The sequence below is a fragment of the Triticum aestivum genome, chromosome 6D, assembly GCF_018294505.1.
Source record: "Triticum aestivum cultivar Chinese Spring chromosome 6D, IWGSC CS RefSeq v2.1, whole genome shotgun sequence".
NCBI lineage: Eukaryota > Viridiplantae > Streptophyta > Magnoliopsida > Poales > Poaceae > Triticum > Triticum aestivum.
In genome coordinates, this window is record NC_057811.1 from 10,593,290 (window position 1) to 10,608,994 (window position 15,705).

The 15,705-nt window shown below is 41.8% G+C and overlaps 1 protein-coding gene across 2 annotated transcripts; it reads right to left on the minus strand.

Moving 5' to 3' along the window:
* Positions 1 to 5,475: 5,475 nt before the first annotated feature.
* Positions 5,476 to 11,574, minus strand: LOC123143040 (uncharacterized). Of its 2 annotated transcripts, none has more exons than XM_044561806.1 (2): positions 10,127 to 11,574; positions 5,476 to 6,059 (listed from the first exon to the last, which is right to left on the minus strand). In XM_044561806.1, the coding sequence occupies exon 1, from the start codon at positions 11,318 to 11,320 to the stop codon at positions 10,163 to 10,165; it is 1,158 nt and encodes a 385-aa protein (XP_044417741.1). In that variant the 5' UTR covers positions 11,321 to 11,574; the 3' UTR covers positions 5,476 to 6,059; positions 10,127 to 10,162. The 2 variants fall into 2 exon arrangements, with proteins under 2 accessions (XP_044417741.1, XP_044417742.1); XM_044561807.1 differs by having other exon boundaries at positions 5,476 to 6,069.
* Positions 11,575 to 15,705: the final 4,131 nt, after the last annotated feature.

Here is a 15,705-nt window from a genome sequence, read left to right on the forward strand (position 1 = left end):
TGAATTCAAAAGAGTTCATGAATTCAGTTTTTCGTCACGAATTCACAAAAAGTTCGTGAATTCAAAAATTATTCACGAATTTAATAAAAGTTCAGGAGTTCGAAATATGCTCACGAATTCAAGAAATTTTAAAAAATAATAAAATGTTCAGGGATTAATAAAATTTGCATGAATTTAAAAAATGTTAACAAGTTCAAAAAATGATCGCGAATCCAACAAATATTCATGAACTTCAAAAAGTAGCGAATTAAAAATTAATATAAAACTAGAAAAATAATTAAATAATAAGAGAAACAAATCTAGAGCAAACCATGATAGAAAAGCAGAATAAAAGGAAAAGAAGAAGGAAGAAACAAAACCACAAAACCATAAAACTGAACTAAAGATTTTTTTTTGAAAAATCGAAAGGAAAAAACCCGAATAAAACTAGGCAGCAAAACATATTAAAAAGATATTGTAAAGAAACCAAAACCCGAACCCTTGAAATAGAAGAAATCCACTCCCGAACAAGATTAGCATGAGTGCCTCGTAGCAAGCGCTACTGGGATGGCCTACTTCCAGCGCCCTATGGGCGACTCGCCCGTAGCCCTTGTTACAGGCGGAACATAGCATTGTGTCCTCACACTCGTCTTCCACGCGGAGCACCTATATGACGCATTATGCATCCGGTTGTCGGTCTCCCATACATGCCGGCCCACTAGCGAACCAGGATCGGGCACTTGTAGTGATTGATCGACCACTGTAGCAAACCACGTTATGTAGAACCTCGGTTTACTGTAACGAACGGTTCTTTTAGCAAATCGGTTATTGTAGCAAACATGTTTTAAGTGGACTTTTTTTTAAAACATGAGCATTTTGGCAAATTTGACCTTCTTTTCAAATTTATGAATATTTTTCAAATTTATGATTTTTAATATGCAAATATTATTTTTAAACTTGAACAATTTTTTAAGTTTGTGAAATTTAAAACAAAAATAAAAAAAGCCAAAAAAGGAAGCCAGAAAAAATCAGTAACAACAAAATCAGGTTGAGATACCTTCTGGAAGGTTCCCAAAACCAGAAAAAAAAAACCCCACTACCAATGGGCCGGTCCACTTGATCGCTGGTGCGCTTGTCCCTGTGCGAATCAATGAGACTTTAATGCAATATAAGTTTCATAACGGAAATTCAATTATTATTTTTGCTAAACATGCTCCACTTTATTGATCATAAGAAACGGTCATAGAACTACATTGAATGTCCGGAGGCTGAAGAAGCCGAAGATGGCGTCCTTTAGGCAGATCAAGAGCAAATTTAGCCAAGCTCTCTTCTATCTATCCCCAACTCTAGAAGATGAAAGAACTCTGGATTGACCCAAAGCTCTCCTCTATCGAATGTGGATTTATAAAGCTCAGGCTTCTGGACACCTCCTATTCATACCCTATAATGTTGCTCTGAGATCTGTGCTACACAACTAACTGGTTACATGAAAATTTCTCTTTTTTGTTTCTTCAAAACGAAACAATATATGAACTTCAAACTTTGAGGACAACAAAACATTCTTAGTACAATGCAGGAAGAAACTTTCAGATTTTTGGTACGACATAGATATGCAAAATGAGATTTTTTGGATAAAAAATATTAGTCTTAGTATATATGTTTCACGAAAAAAAAATGTGAAAGTTTTTTTCCAACATTCTAGTTAGAATGTTTTGTTGTTCTCCAAAGTTTGAAGTTCATTTGTTGTTTTATTTGGAAGAAACAAAAAAGAGAAAAGTGCTCACACGAATCTTGATGCAGAAATGAATGGCTGGATAAGGGGTTGTATGAAAGCCTATGCTTTGTCAAATGTTAACCCTCCTCTATCTATCCCCAACTGTCGATTGGGCCCATCTACCCCTAAGAATAATAAAGGGGATATTGCTTCTGGTCGTCCATCATAAAATTGCCTCCAAAGTTGCCTAAAATTACCCACTATGCCACCTATAACTGGAAAAAACGATTTGTTTTTTTTTCAATAACGCCGCCAGATTTTGTTCTTATAGCCGTATTACACTCACATGTCACGAGGAGGCAAGCAGCGCAGTGGATGCGGCCCCAGTCTTCCACGCGCGAGACCTGCGGTTCGGTTCTTGGCTCTCCTCTTTTTTCCTGCCCATCTGCCACGCCCCTGCTTTTTTATTTTTTGCTTTTTCCTTTATCATTTCTTTATTTGTTTTTTCTTCTTTAAATTAATTTTGGATTTCCAATTTTTTTAAACGTTGTGAGTTTTGAAAAAATATATCGAGAAATCGTAAAATGTTTGTGATTTCAAAAAAAGTACGCATATTATAAAACAATTCACGATTTAAAAAATAGAGAAATAAAAATGTTCATGATTTTGAAAAAAATGATCTTAGATCCGTAAATAACGGACAAAACAAACCGTCGCTTATGTACAGGTTTTATTTGGGGATCTATAGAGGTCGTTTTATGATTTTATTTAGTCCCTCGTGCGTTGGGTAAGAAAAAGGCTTCCGTGTTCTGTGCAACACTAAGCCCCAAAAAATTGACACAACTTCCTATAGGTTCGTTTTTGTAGGCTGTATGAAAATCACTAAATGTTTATTTTGCCTCCATTCACAACTATATTTATTGTGGTGCCACCGTTTTTACTTGTTATGGAAAACACCGCTACGCTAGGTCAAGGCGAGACACATCATTCATCGGTCTAGCTCAGGCATGGTCCATCAATGCAGTTTCCTCAGCCAAAAAATATTTCGTTGTGGTGCCTTATGAAATCAAGTCGTTATGAGACCATCACATTTTCTGCTTTTAAAATGACCTTCTAAAAGTCCCTTATCTCATCATGACATTATTCAGACATAGTTTGTGAAATGACATTTTAAAAGTCCTTATCTCATCTTGGCATTTGATTCAGATTTTTTATCTTTAGTAGTCTGATTGTTTTTTCTTCTGTTGCAACACATAGACATATTTGCTAGTCTACCCTATTTTTTTATATATATTAATAATGAAGCACTGAGTGCTTCTGGTCGTCCGTCGTCGCACATTTTGCATAAAAGCCCCTCCGTTTCTGGGAAATCAACCCGCGATCCCGATTTAAGTGGGAACAGAAAATGTTTCGTTTTTTGTGGAAAACCCCCTAAGGTTTAGGTTAATCAACCCGGAGTCATATTTTAAGTGAGAATAAAGAAGGTTTGTCTTTTTGCCGAAAACCCCCTGTGATTTTGGTTTTTTAACCTACCATCGTTCTAAAAAAACGTTTTTTAATAGATTACATTTTTTTTTCAAATATTCATATCTTTTAAACCGTAACTTCAATTTTAACATGTTATATATGAAAATTGATTAGAAAAATATGTATAATATGAATATTATGTTATTTTTATCCATTAACCATGTTTAAATGCTGTCTAGGGACAGATTCGAATGTTTAAAAAATATTCATATCTTTTAAACCCTAACTTCAATTTTAACATGCTATATATGAAAATCGATTAGAAAAAAAACTAGAATCTGAATATGATGTTGTTTCACATGTTAATAGTTTTTAAAATGCTATTTACGATGCAACGTTAATTTGTATTGTACGATCTATCTTTCTTTTGCACCGGTGCCGATTCAAATTGAAAATAAACACCTTAACAAAAACAAATTAGAGATGAAATAAACCATCTATAACCATGCATATCCGTCCGCGAGAGTGGAAAGAAGGATAAATGGTAAAACTGATAAGATGCCATGTTGAAATAAAGGACGTGCACATATTAGGGTCTTGAGTTCCGATTATTGTGTACGTGTAGTATTTTTTTTCCTGTTGCAACGCACGGACTCTTTTGCTAGTTTTAAATAAACTCTGGATTGTTCCTACTGGTACGTCTCCGCAGGTTGGGCCTGGCATGCATAGCCGACGTACTCCCACCAAATTCCATCATGTCGGTTGGGATTTGAGAAAACCTTACACCAGGCCGCCGCCTATTTATTCCAACGAGGAGACACGAGGCGCATCGGCGTCGCATCGATCGATCCATCCCATCATCGACCGATCTCGATCGGCCAGCCATGTCGAGCTCCGGCGGTTTCATGGCGTTCGAGATCAACTCGTCGCTGCACAACTACCTGGCCGTCGGCCAGGGCGCCGTCTACTCGGAGGTCGTCTCCGCCGGCGGCCACTGCTGGAGGCTGGCCTGCTACCCGCACGGCGACCCCAGCCACGTCCCCGCGCCCTTCCGCTTCATCTCCGTCTACCTCGAGCTCGTCGGCAAGCCGCCCAGCCACGCCGACGCCTACCCCTTCATGGTCACCTTCACCGCCTTCGCCGCGCACGGCGACGGCGCGCCGCCGTCCCACCACGCGGAGTGCGGGCACGTCTACACGCGGGGCAACCACGGCCTGAAGCGGCCGTGCGGGTTCCCGGAGTTCATCGGCGACTACACCGACATCCCCATCGAGCGTGGCCTGACGGTCATGTGGAGGGTGAGGGTCACCCGGGAGAAGCCCGGCGGCCCCGAGATCGGCCACCAGCTCGGCCGGCTGCTGGACCCAGGGCTCGCCACCTGGACCGACGTCTCCTTCGTGGTCGCCGGCGAGACCTTCCGCGCCCACCGCGCCCTCCTCGCCGCCCGCTCCCCGGTCTTCGAGGCGCAGCTCTTCGGCGCCATGCTCGAGTCCTCCTCCGCCTCCATCACCCTGGAGGACATCGAGCCCGGCACCTTCGAAACCATGCTCCGGTTCATCTACACCGACGCGCTCCCCGACGACCCCCCGGACCTCGAGGCGCTCCGGCGCCTCCTTGTGGCGGCGGACAGGTTCGCGCTCGACGGCCTCAAGCGGGAGTGCGCCGAGAGACTACTCGGCAGCATGTCGACGGACACCGTCGTCGACATGCTGCGCTGGGCCTGCACGTACAACTGCGCCGAGCTCCGGGAAGAGTGCGTCGACTTCGTGGCGGCGCGCCGGAACTTCAACGAGGTGGTGCTCACCGTCGGCTTCATGGAGCTGGTGCTCGAGTCGCCGTCCATCCTCGACGACGTCAAGGAGAGCGCCGCGAGGCAGCAGCGCGCCAAGGAGTCTCTTGGCGATTCAGACCTACCTATTCGTAGGGGCATGGCATCGCCATATTATGGATATTATTATTACCAGCCTGCTGCTGCTTGATTTCGCAGGCTTGGATGGAAACCCTAGGAATTTTGAGAAATCTAGTAAAGAAAAATTGTGCTTGAGTTTTTGAAAATTTTAATAAGGAGAAAGGCGCATAACCGTAGAATACTTCTTTTATTTATTTATTTTTGATGAGTTAAAACTGTAGAATACTTCTGTTTCTATACCCATTATGTGCCAGCATGTATTTTGACTGTCCAGATTAAATTTTCTATGTATAAATACGCTTTGCAAGCTCTTCCTCTGCTCTTCTCACCTAATTTTCACAAGTCTAATACGCAGCATAATCAAGACAAGCATAATATGCAGAGTAAAAAGAAACGGACAGACCAGAAAAGATCAACTTTCGAGTTTATGAAAATTTCAAGGAGGTCATGCTACTGTAGTTATGCTCTAGTTTCATGGAGCTTGGTGCCAGGATCTACGTCGATTCTCGCCGAGCCGAGGGAGGTTCCGGCGACACATACATAATTGTAAAATACTTTTGTTTCTTCATGGCCTGCCAATGCCATAGCCCCCATCGTGTCGGTATTCTGACTGTCTAGATTTAAATTCGCCGTCAATTCCCTCTGCAACCTCTCCCTCCTCAGTTGTCAACTAATTTCCACAAGCTACTGGTCTCCGCTATATATATGTGCAATAGACAAGTGCAACGTGCCAACAGGTTATCAAGTAAGTGATGCAAGGGCAAAAAAAATCAATGCAAAATAGTGGGAAGGTAGAAGAAAGACCAGTAGTATCAGGTTGTGGGTAATAAGTTGCAGAAGATTATTACTCTCTGCGCACCAAACTAAAGCTGGCACGACCATTGTCCATAGCGATCGATCCAAATTAGAGTACCTGATATGACTCTTGAATGTAATGTACACACGCACACACTAGAGCCCAGAATGCATCTTCCTTCGCAGCCATCAGACCTGAAAAAGGCTAAATTTAGTTCAGCTTTGTGGAACATGTTTTCTTACAAGCCAAAAACCAGAGCTAAGAACAAGAAGTGCAGGAAAAGACAGAGGCATGAATGGCAGGTGAACAACTTATACAAGTACACGTTTTTCCTTCTGGAATAATCTGCCCTAAAGAAAACGTGCAGCCTTTCAGTAACAGAATGGGCGAAAACGTGCAGCCTTCTGGAGTATCTAAGCTACTCTAGTAGCAGCAACAGAATGGGCAAAAAACGCCAGCTTAGTTCCTTTCGGTAACCAAGGGGGTCAAATGCTTAGCAAGGACGAAACGGACGCCACCGGTTTGCTTGGCGGTGTACCTGATGGCAGGCGAACATACATCATCCGGGCTTCTCCGGTTTCCTTTCCTTTGCCATTCAACTTGTTTCTTGTGCTTGCAACAATCCCAGAGCAGGAGCCAGATCTCCCGGCGCGGTTCATGGTCAAAGCCTCCACGCCACTTCAATTAACCCCTTCCCTGACAATGCGCTTTCAAAGAGATAAAGCAGGGATGTCTTTCAGGCTGCGGTAGCTCCGACATCGTCCAGCCATCCCACATCTGAGGAATATGTGGCAGCCATCCTCTGTTGAAGCAAACTGCGCACCCCATGTCCAGATCCACAACTCTCCTTACAAAAACTTGTCCTCGAAGCAGGCTGACAATAGAACTGTTCACCTTGTTCGGGATCTTTCATCCAGTTACCTGGGGCAGCCATGGATCCCTGAGAGTCCAGGGAGGACCCATCTTGCTACACGCCATATGAGGCCAGCAGTTGTTGACGTAAAGAGATCTCCAAGGTTTATCTCAGTTCTCATATCACAAGTGTGACCAAAAGTGGATACAGAGTGCACAACAATGGCAAAACAAAACTGAGCTACAACACCCGCGCCTGAAACACATCTTGTTCTTACCACAGAAATTTGAACGTTCACGGAGATAAATATTGACAGGGTACCGACAAATGTATATATTCTTAATCCTTAACAAGGAACGGAAACTATGATTGCGAATAAATTGTTGGACTGGGAATTAATACCCATTGATCAGCATTACTGTAATATTTTTGTTTTCACTGAACTGAACATATGGTATTGTTAATCGAAAGTGTTCTTTTTCTTTTGGCTTGAAATGAGGATGTCATCAATCACAAATATCTTTCATGAGTTTTAGCAGGGGAATATTTTGACTCCTCGGTCTCAAAACTATGATATATATCATGGTATGGAATAGTAGAGTGGATAGTTACGGTAATCCACTTCTGAGCCCAGGCTCAGCTGCACCCGCGCTGACGAAAAATTCAAAACAAATACTAAAAAACTTCAAAAATTCCAAAAAAAAAATTTGGGTGGTAGATAATTTGATGCGTGAGGTTCACTCCAATTTTCAAATCATTTGGACATCTGAGCAGCTCTCGGCAAAAAAGACAAATTCGGGGTCTGTAAAAATGTTAACTGTTCATGCACTGTTCTGACCCGATTTGTCTTTTTTGCACAGAGCAGCTCAGACGTCCAAATGATCTAAAAATTAGAGCGAACCTCACGCATCAAATTATCTACCTGGGCACCGAAACGCCACACTCGGATAGTTAGCCCTTTTGAAATCATTCAAGATTGAACACAATCACAACACATAATTGATCACTAAACACAGCAATTTGCTATTTATGTTAGGAAGGAGAATGGGCCAAAAATGGTGTCAGTGTCGTGGAAAGACTTGGTCTGCTCAAAGCCAAAAATTGGGCTGACCTTTCAAGCTTTGCAAAATTGATATACAATTAGTTTTGTGATGAGATACAGCAGCAGAAATAAATAAATAAATAAATAAATATAAACATATAGTTTTGTGATGAGATACTTACATATGCAAGCACTGAGTACCAGAAATGATTATACTAATTCCTGTCATCTCCATCGGTTTAGTTCTGATGATCAATGGCAGATGTAAATGATGAGACTAATTCATTATCGATCATGCTTCAGTCTCAAATAAGTTGCCTTTTCATGTTTGAAATTTTTCTGAGCGGAGTAAAATCAGCTACAGGATATATCTTACAATGATAAAGGGAAAGAAATCAAGAGGCATAGAAGATCACCCAATAGAAACATATTTCCTAAGCATATTTCCAATAGAAGAGCTGCAGAGTCAACTAACTAACATATGGTGGTAAGGAAAAAACAATAAAATGAAAACAGATTGGAATGAAAGAAAATTAGTGGAAAGCATATTTACTGGAAAACAATGCAAGGCAGTTATTTTCCTTTCTGGTTCTCTAGGTGCTGGTTTCAAAATAAAATGAGTCTACCCACACATCCAACGTCCATTATCCTAAAAAATGGTGCTCGGAAACACAAATATATGCATGGACTCTCATTTTCAGAGATTGTAGGCCATGCTTTCTTGTCTACTTAATGACAGCATTAACACCTCAGGGCTCAAGAATTAAATTGTCGGTTTCATTAGGCATTAGCAACGACCAAACCAGCAATTGGCATACATTCTACAGCACAAAATCTACATCTATTTAGGCGAAAGATATAATGTGATTACCAGCTTTGTAGGCATGGTGAGAACACTGTCATATCTTACACAGTAATCAATTTCTATAGACCGTCCTTGGTTCATGTAAATCTGAATCTAGTTGGAACTACCCCTCTGCAAGCGTCAGCATGGTCTCCAAGGTTTATCTCAGTTCTCATATCACAAGTGTGACCAAAAGTGGATACAGAGTGCACTGCTCTTACCACAGAACTTTGAATGTTCACGGAGATAAACATTGATGGGTACTGACAAATGTACATATTTTTAACCCCTACCAAGGCACGGAAACTATAATTGCAAAATGAATTGTTGGGCTGGGAATTAATACTCATCAATGAGCATTACTGTAACTTTTGTTTTAACTGAACATATGGTATTGTTCATCTTGCCAATCATCAGCTGTTCACATTTGAAGTTTTTATGCAAAAGTGTTCTTCTTTTTCTTTTGGACTGAAATGAGCGTATCATCGATCACAAATATCTTTCATAAGTTTTAGCAGGGGAATATTTTGACTCATCGATCTCAACAGAATGATATATATCATGGTATAGAATAGTAGAGTGGATAGTTAGCCCTCTTGAAACCATTGAACACGATCACAACACAGAATTGATCACTAAACACAATAATTTGCTACTTATGTCAGGATGGAGAATGGACCAGAGATGGTGTCAGTGTTGTGGAAAGACTTGCAGGTCTGCTCAGAGCCGAAAATTGGGCTGAGCTTTCAAGCTTTGCAAAATTGATATACATGTAGTTTCATGATAGATACAGCAGCAGAAATAAATAAATAAATGTAATTTTGTGATGAGATACTCAAATATGCAAGCACTGAATAGCAGAAATGATAAGACTAATTCATGTCATCTCCATTGATTTAGTTTTGATGATCAATGGCAGATGTAGATGATGTTTCATCATAGGTCATGCTTCAGTCCCAAATAGGTTACCTTTTCATGTTCGAAAATTTTCTCAGCGGAGTAAAATCAGCTACAGGATATAGGAACAAAGATAATCAATCTTAGAAGCATAAGGGGAAAGATATCAAAAGGCACCCAATAGAAACTTATTTTCTAAGCATGGCCTAGAAGTAAAAAACTGAACTGCAGATGATGGAAAACAAAAGGCAAATCAATGAAAATGGAAACATAAAATTTGGAGTGGAAGCAAATCATACCGATATATTTACTGGAAACGGATGTGGTACAGTTCTTTTGTTTTCTGGTTCATGCGTTCTGGTTTCAAAAGAAAATTGGTCTACCCACATATTCAGTTTCCATTATCCTAAATGGATGTCGGGAAGACAAATATATTCATGAGTCTCATTTCAGAGATTGTAGGAGATGCTTTCTTGTCTACCTAATGACAACATTAACACCTGAAGGCTCAGGAACTAAATTATCAGTTTCCTTAGGCATTGGCAACAACCAAACGAGCATGTGGCAGACATAATACAGCAGAAACCCAACATTTATTTAGGCAAAAAGCACTAATGTGAATTACCAGCTTCGCAGGCATGGTGAGAACCCAGTCCTTGGTTCATGTAAATCTGAATCTAGCCGGCACTACCCCTTCACAAGCTGTTGCATAGTCTTCAGAGAGGTGCGGCGCAACTTCCTTGTGAGGGCAAATGAACTTCTCCATGAATACCTTCTCTCTCACCTTGAAAGCGGTCTGGTAGTAGCCTGGGTTGCACTTGAGCAATCCATTTTCCATGAGGAACTTTACAACGTAGTACCGGGGTTTCATCCGGCCCTCCAGCTTGTAATTGATAATTACTGACCGTTCAGCAATGTAGGACGGTTCCAACCCCACCTCAGAGATGAGGAAATCAGACCTGCGCTGCAGTAATTCCTTTGACTTCCTCAGCACAGACGGAGCCTTACGCAGAGCAATGCTCACCTCAGCGTCTGACCACCTGAACGTCTTCTTCAAGTAGGCCACTTTGGCGGCGATCTTCTCCTCACCGAGGAATCCGACAGCATCCAACGCGTGCCTGAACATCCCCGAGCCACGAGGCACGCCAAGGCCTTCGGCGCATGCCACCATCGCCCCGATGCGCTCTGGCTTGCTGCTCAGGACTCCGCGCTTACTGAGGGACAGCTTGGTGATATCGCAATCATCTAGCCCGCACTGCCGTAGGAGCGCGACGTTGGGTTTGACCGTCCCCTCGATGTCAGCACCGGCGAGGTAGCCGAGCTTCAGCACCCGGAAGAGGTTCTCCGAGGAGCCGAACAGGGGCAGGTAGTACTGCAGCTTGGAAACAATGGACCTGGAACGGAAGTGGACGAAGGAGAGCAGGACGAGGCGCGCGATCTCGGAATGCGACAGGCCGAGGCCGGCGAGCTCAATTGCGATGGGCCCCAGGGTTTTCTCCACGCTGGCGCAGAGGAACAGCGGGTCCTTGGCGACGACGGAGGCGACGTCGGCGCCGGAGAGGCCGAGGCCGGCGAGGAAGGCGAGGACGGCGTCGGGCTTGGACGGGGACTTGAGGTGGGAGAGCTTGGCGGAGGCCTTGAGCGCCTGGGCTCGGGTGAGGCCGCAGGTGGAGACGAGGTAGTCGTCGGCGGCGAAGCTAGGGTTTGGGGAAACGGCGGGCGCGGCGGCCGCGGAGAGGGGGCGGTGGAGAGGGGGGCCCTGGGAGGTGGCGGGGGAAGAGAGGAGCCGCACGAGGATGCAGCCACGGAGGCGGAGCATGGCGGCGGCGGCGGCGGCGGAGAGATTGATTCCCTATGGAGGCGGGTGCGAATGGGATGGTGCTTCGGAGGCGGGGATGCGGCGCCCTGGCGAGACAGGTGAAGGCACGGAGGAAGAGAAGAGGAGGAGAGACCGGAGAGGATGGCGCTTCGCCGCCGGCGGCGGCGGCGGCGCCGCCGGAGAGATTTTCCGGTCCGCTGCGAGTGGAGAGGAAAAATGGGGAATGGCAGGTGCGATGCGAATGGAGGCTCCCCAAATTGCAATATCACTGAATCCCAGGGGTCTTTACGTCTTTCAAACATATAAAATACATTTTTTTTCAAAAAAAAAAACATACTACATAATACATTGAGCCTTATGAAGACTTTCATATACACATGGAAAATAGATATCCCCTCCGTTCAATAATGCAGTGCGTATAGATTTTTGAAAGTCAGACTTTGCAAATTATGATCAAATTTATAAATAAAACTACTTATACCTACATTATCAAACATATAAAATATGAACCTACGTCTTATCTTATGATGAATCTAATGATATATATTTGACATTCTAGATGTAAATGTTTTTCTTCACAAACTTGGTCAAATTTTGTTAGGTTTGACTTTTCAAAAAATCTGTATGCAATGATTATGCAATCGGTATAATAGGAAAAATGGCTTTGAGGGGTAAGATTATATCACAAAATAAGTTATTATACGACTTGTACTTATCTTGTGATTTTCTTTCTGTAGGTATAGTACTTCCTCCGTTTTTATTTACTCTGCATATTAGAGTTGACTGAAGTCAAACTTCATAAAGTTTGACCAAGTTTATAGAAAAGAATATAAATATTTACCCTAACAAACGAAAATCCGCATCTGAGCCCGGGCTCAGATGCTCCCGCTCAAAAAAATTCAAAATAAATACTAGAAAAATTCAAACAAATCCAATTTTTTTGTGTGGTAGATAATTTGATGCGTGAGGTCCGCTCCAAATTTCAACTCATTTGGATATCTGAGCAGCTCTCGGCAAAAAAGACAAATCGGATCAAAACAGTTCGTGAACAATAAACGTTTTTACAGACCCCGATTTTGTCTTTTTTGCAGAGAGCTGCTCAAATGTCCAAACGAGTTGAAATTTGCAGCGAACCTCACACATCAAATTATCTACCACACAATAAATGGATTTTTTTATTTTTTCTAGTATTTATTTTGATTTTTTCGTCGGAGCGGGTGCAGGCCTATATGATGCGAAAGTATGTTCAATAATGAATGTAATGGTATTGATTTGTTATTGTACATGTTAATATTTTTGACTATAAACTTCGTCAAAATTTATAAAGCTTGACTTTGACCAAAACTAATATGCGGAGTAAATAAAAACGGAGGGAGTAAATGGCTATGGTTTTTTTGTAGGTAGTAAATGGTTACTTTTTTTCTGATTTTTTAAATGGTTATGCTTGCTAATCAATCCAATCCAAATTATATGTCGCTCAAACGGATGTATCTAATTAATATGGATCGGATGGAGCAGAAAAGTTCATACGGATATATATTTTCTCAAAACTTGAAAGTATGATTTCTACAAGTAAAAAAAAATCATATGTGAACTATGTTTGTTTTTAGCATTTTGTGTGCGTTCATGTTTTTTTTCTCTCTTCATTCTAGCCTCATTTCCCCCACCTCACTCTGTTCTCACATTGACATTGTTGCCTTTTTCAGCGGACTTCTACTTATCTTTTCTAATTTTTGCAAGGTGAGAATTGAGAAGGTTATTATTCTTTAGTTTTATGTGTATAGCTATCCTAGAGTTGAGATCAACTGCATCGATTCCACGAATCCTCTATAACACTAAGCTCCGTAGTTTTAAAAAGCCCACACTCAATTAAGGTCTCCAACTAGAATTGAATCATCCGATTTTGATCGGATCAACAATTTCTCAAAGCTTCATAATCCAATTCTTTTATACTATACAATATGCTTCCTAATTTTTAAGGCCTCACAATTAATTAAGGTATTCAATATAGATTGATCATCCAATTTTGACTGGGTCAACAATTTCTCAACCTCTCCAATTGAATTCTTTTAATTCACTATGTTCCAAAATTTTGAATCTCTTTCATTCCATTGAGGTATTCAATTTTGATTTGGTTGACGATTTTGACTGGGCCAATGATTTTCAAATCAATCAGCTGCAACTGACCTATAAAAACATATCAATCCCATGCACCCTCCCACCACCTAGAAAAAAGAAGCGTCACCATGTGATATTGTAGTATCAATATAGTACATGCAACCACCGATGCAGAAATTTTCCCACATAAATATAGGTTGGTTAGTGGATGACACAGTCATCTCCCCACCCGCCTAACTTAATATTCCATCAGTTATAAAATATGAAGGGTATTAATTTTGTAGAAAGTCAAACTTCTTTAACTTTGACCAAGTTCAGAGCAAAAATATCAACATCCACAATATTAAACAAAAAAGTATGGAAATTTATTTCATGATGAATCTAAAAATACTGATTTAATCTTATGAATTTTGATATATTTATCTATAAATTTGATGAAACTTAAAAGGTTTAACTTTTCAAAAAAAATACACATTATATTATGAAACAGAGTGATTAGTTTTTTAAGATACCCAATAACATGAACGGCACATCAAAGCGCGCACAACCCTTCTAGTTAGTAGTATATATCTAAGAAGAATTGGCATCCCATTGATGATCGATCAACCTTCGTAGTCCAGCTAGTGGTTGGTCGTCTAGAGATCTATATGGAGTCAGTTGAGATGCGATGGTCAGCCAAGTGGGTTGATCAATGCTCCTCTTAAAATTCGAAGCCTAAAGTAGATGTGCTACTCGAGAAATAAAAAGACCAACGTAGACCGTACCAACATCTAATATTTGACGTCACATTTGAATTTGATACTATTCACATCCATAATTGTCCCTTTGCTCATCGAATTATGCATCTTATATAAATGTTGTAAATGATCAATTTTTATAATAATTTTAGGGTTGTAGTTCGGTGCATTGGTAGCTCAGAGGAACCATAGCCGTCGCTTCCTCTCCAGAAAAGCTTAGGGTTCCTATGCCTCCCGCTTGCGCCGCTGCCGGTCCACCTCGTCTCCGGTGGCCCTAGGGCCATGGGGACACGGTGAATCTCATCCCTTTCCAGCGGGAGGGCTTCGTTTTTAGATGTTTCTTTGAATTTTGTTAGGGTTGTGTCCTGCTAAGGAGGGCAAGATAGCAACGGCTTCCTGAAGATTGAATAAGGTTCTCCCTGTCTAGCCCCCGTCTCGATGGCGCATCTAACATCGTTGGAGAGTGTGTGGAGGTGTGTCTCCGGTGGATCTCGCAGGATTCGGTAGGTGGTTTGTCTTTGGTGGATCTACTCGGACCCGGTTTTCGTTCGTCTACGTTTGTGTGTCGTTAGATTGGATCCTTCCGATCTATGGGTCTCTTCATCGGCGGGGGTTGCTATTCTAGTGCGGTGGTCCTACGAGGCCTTAGCACGACAAGTTCCCGACTGTCTACTACAATAAGTTCTGCCCAGCTCCGGCGAGGGAAGGGCGATGACGACGGCGCGTCTTCGGCTCGCTTTAATGCTTGTAGTCTTTGCTAGATGGTCTATGGATGGATGTGATTTTTATTAGTCTTATTGTTCATTGTATTGTCATGATTGAAAATAAAAAGATCGAAAGATTTCTCACAGAAAAGAAGCTTAGAAGAACCATTAAAAGGACAATCGTGTGGTCTCCCTAGATGGTCCTTGGAGGGAGCAATGTAATTTCACTTCCTTTTTATTGCATTCTCATGAATCTATGGGATACACAGATTTGGAATAGCCATGCGTTATATAGGTTTGGAAAAGATGAATGGGCAGGACAAAGCCCATCAAGGTCCAGAGTTGGACATGGTATTTTTCTCTTCCCTGATCTTGTGTGGTTGTTACATTACAACGAGGACTAGATGCATTCATGAACCTGAGGAGACTAGATAGGGTGATTATATCGTGGCTATCATATTTACCTATTTTACAAAGAATGATCGGATATAATTTACTGGTACAATCCATTGTGTGCCTTTCACGCTTCCGTCAGTTTAATTTCCTCACACTAGTCTTGTGATCAGGTAGCTCGCAATCTGAATTTCTGTAATGAATATTTTTTTTGGTCCAACGAGTAAAACGTAGACTTGGTGACCCTCAAAAGGGATGATATTTTACATAATGAGTAAATCATGATGTCCTTAGATATTTCTTATGAGTATTTCTTCTTTTCTGCGGAAAAGTTTCTTGTCTTCTGAACTCTTGGATGTGGGCAGAACTACTTCCATGTATGTGGCGACATCTGATGAGCCGAGGCACCCGCAGCATGCCATTGTCAGTCAAG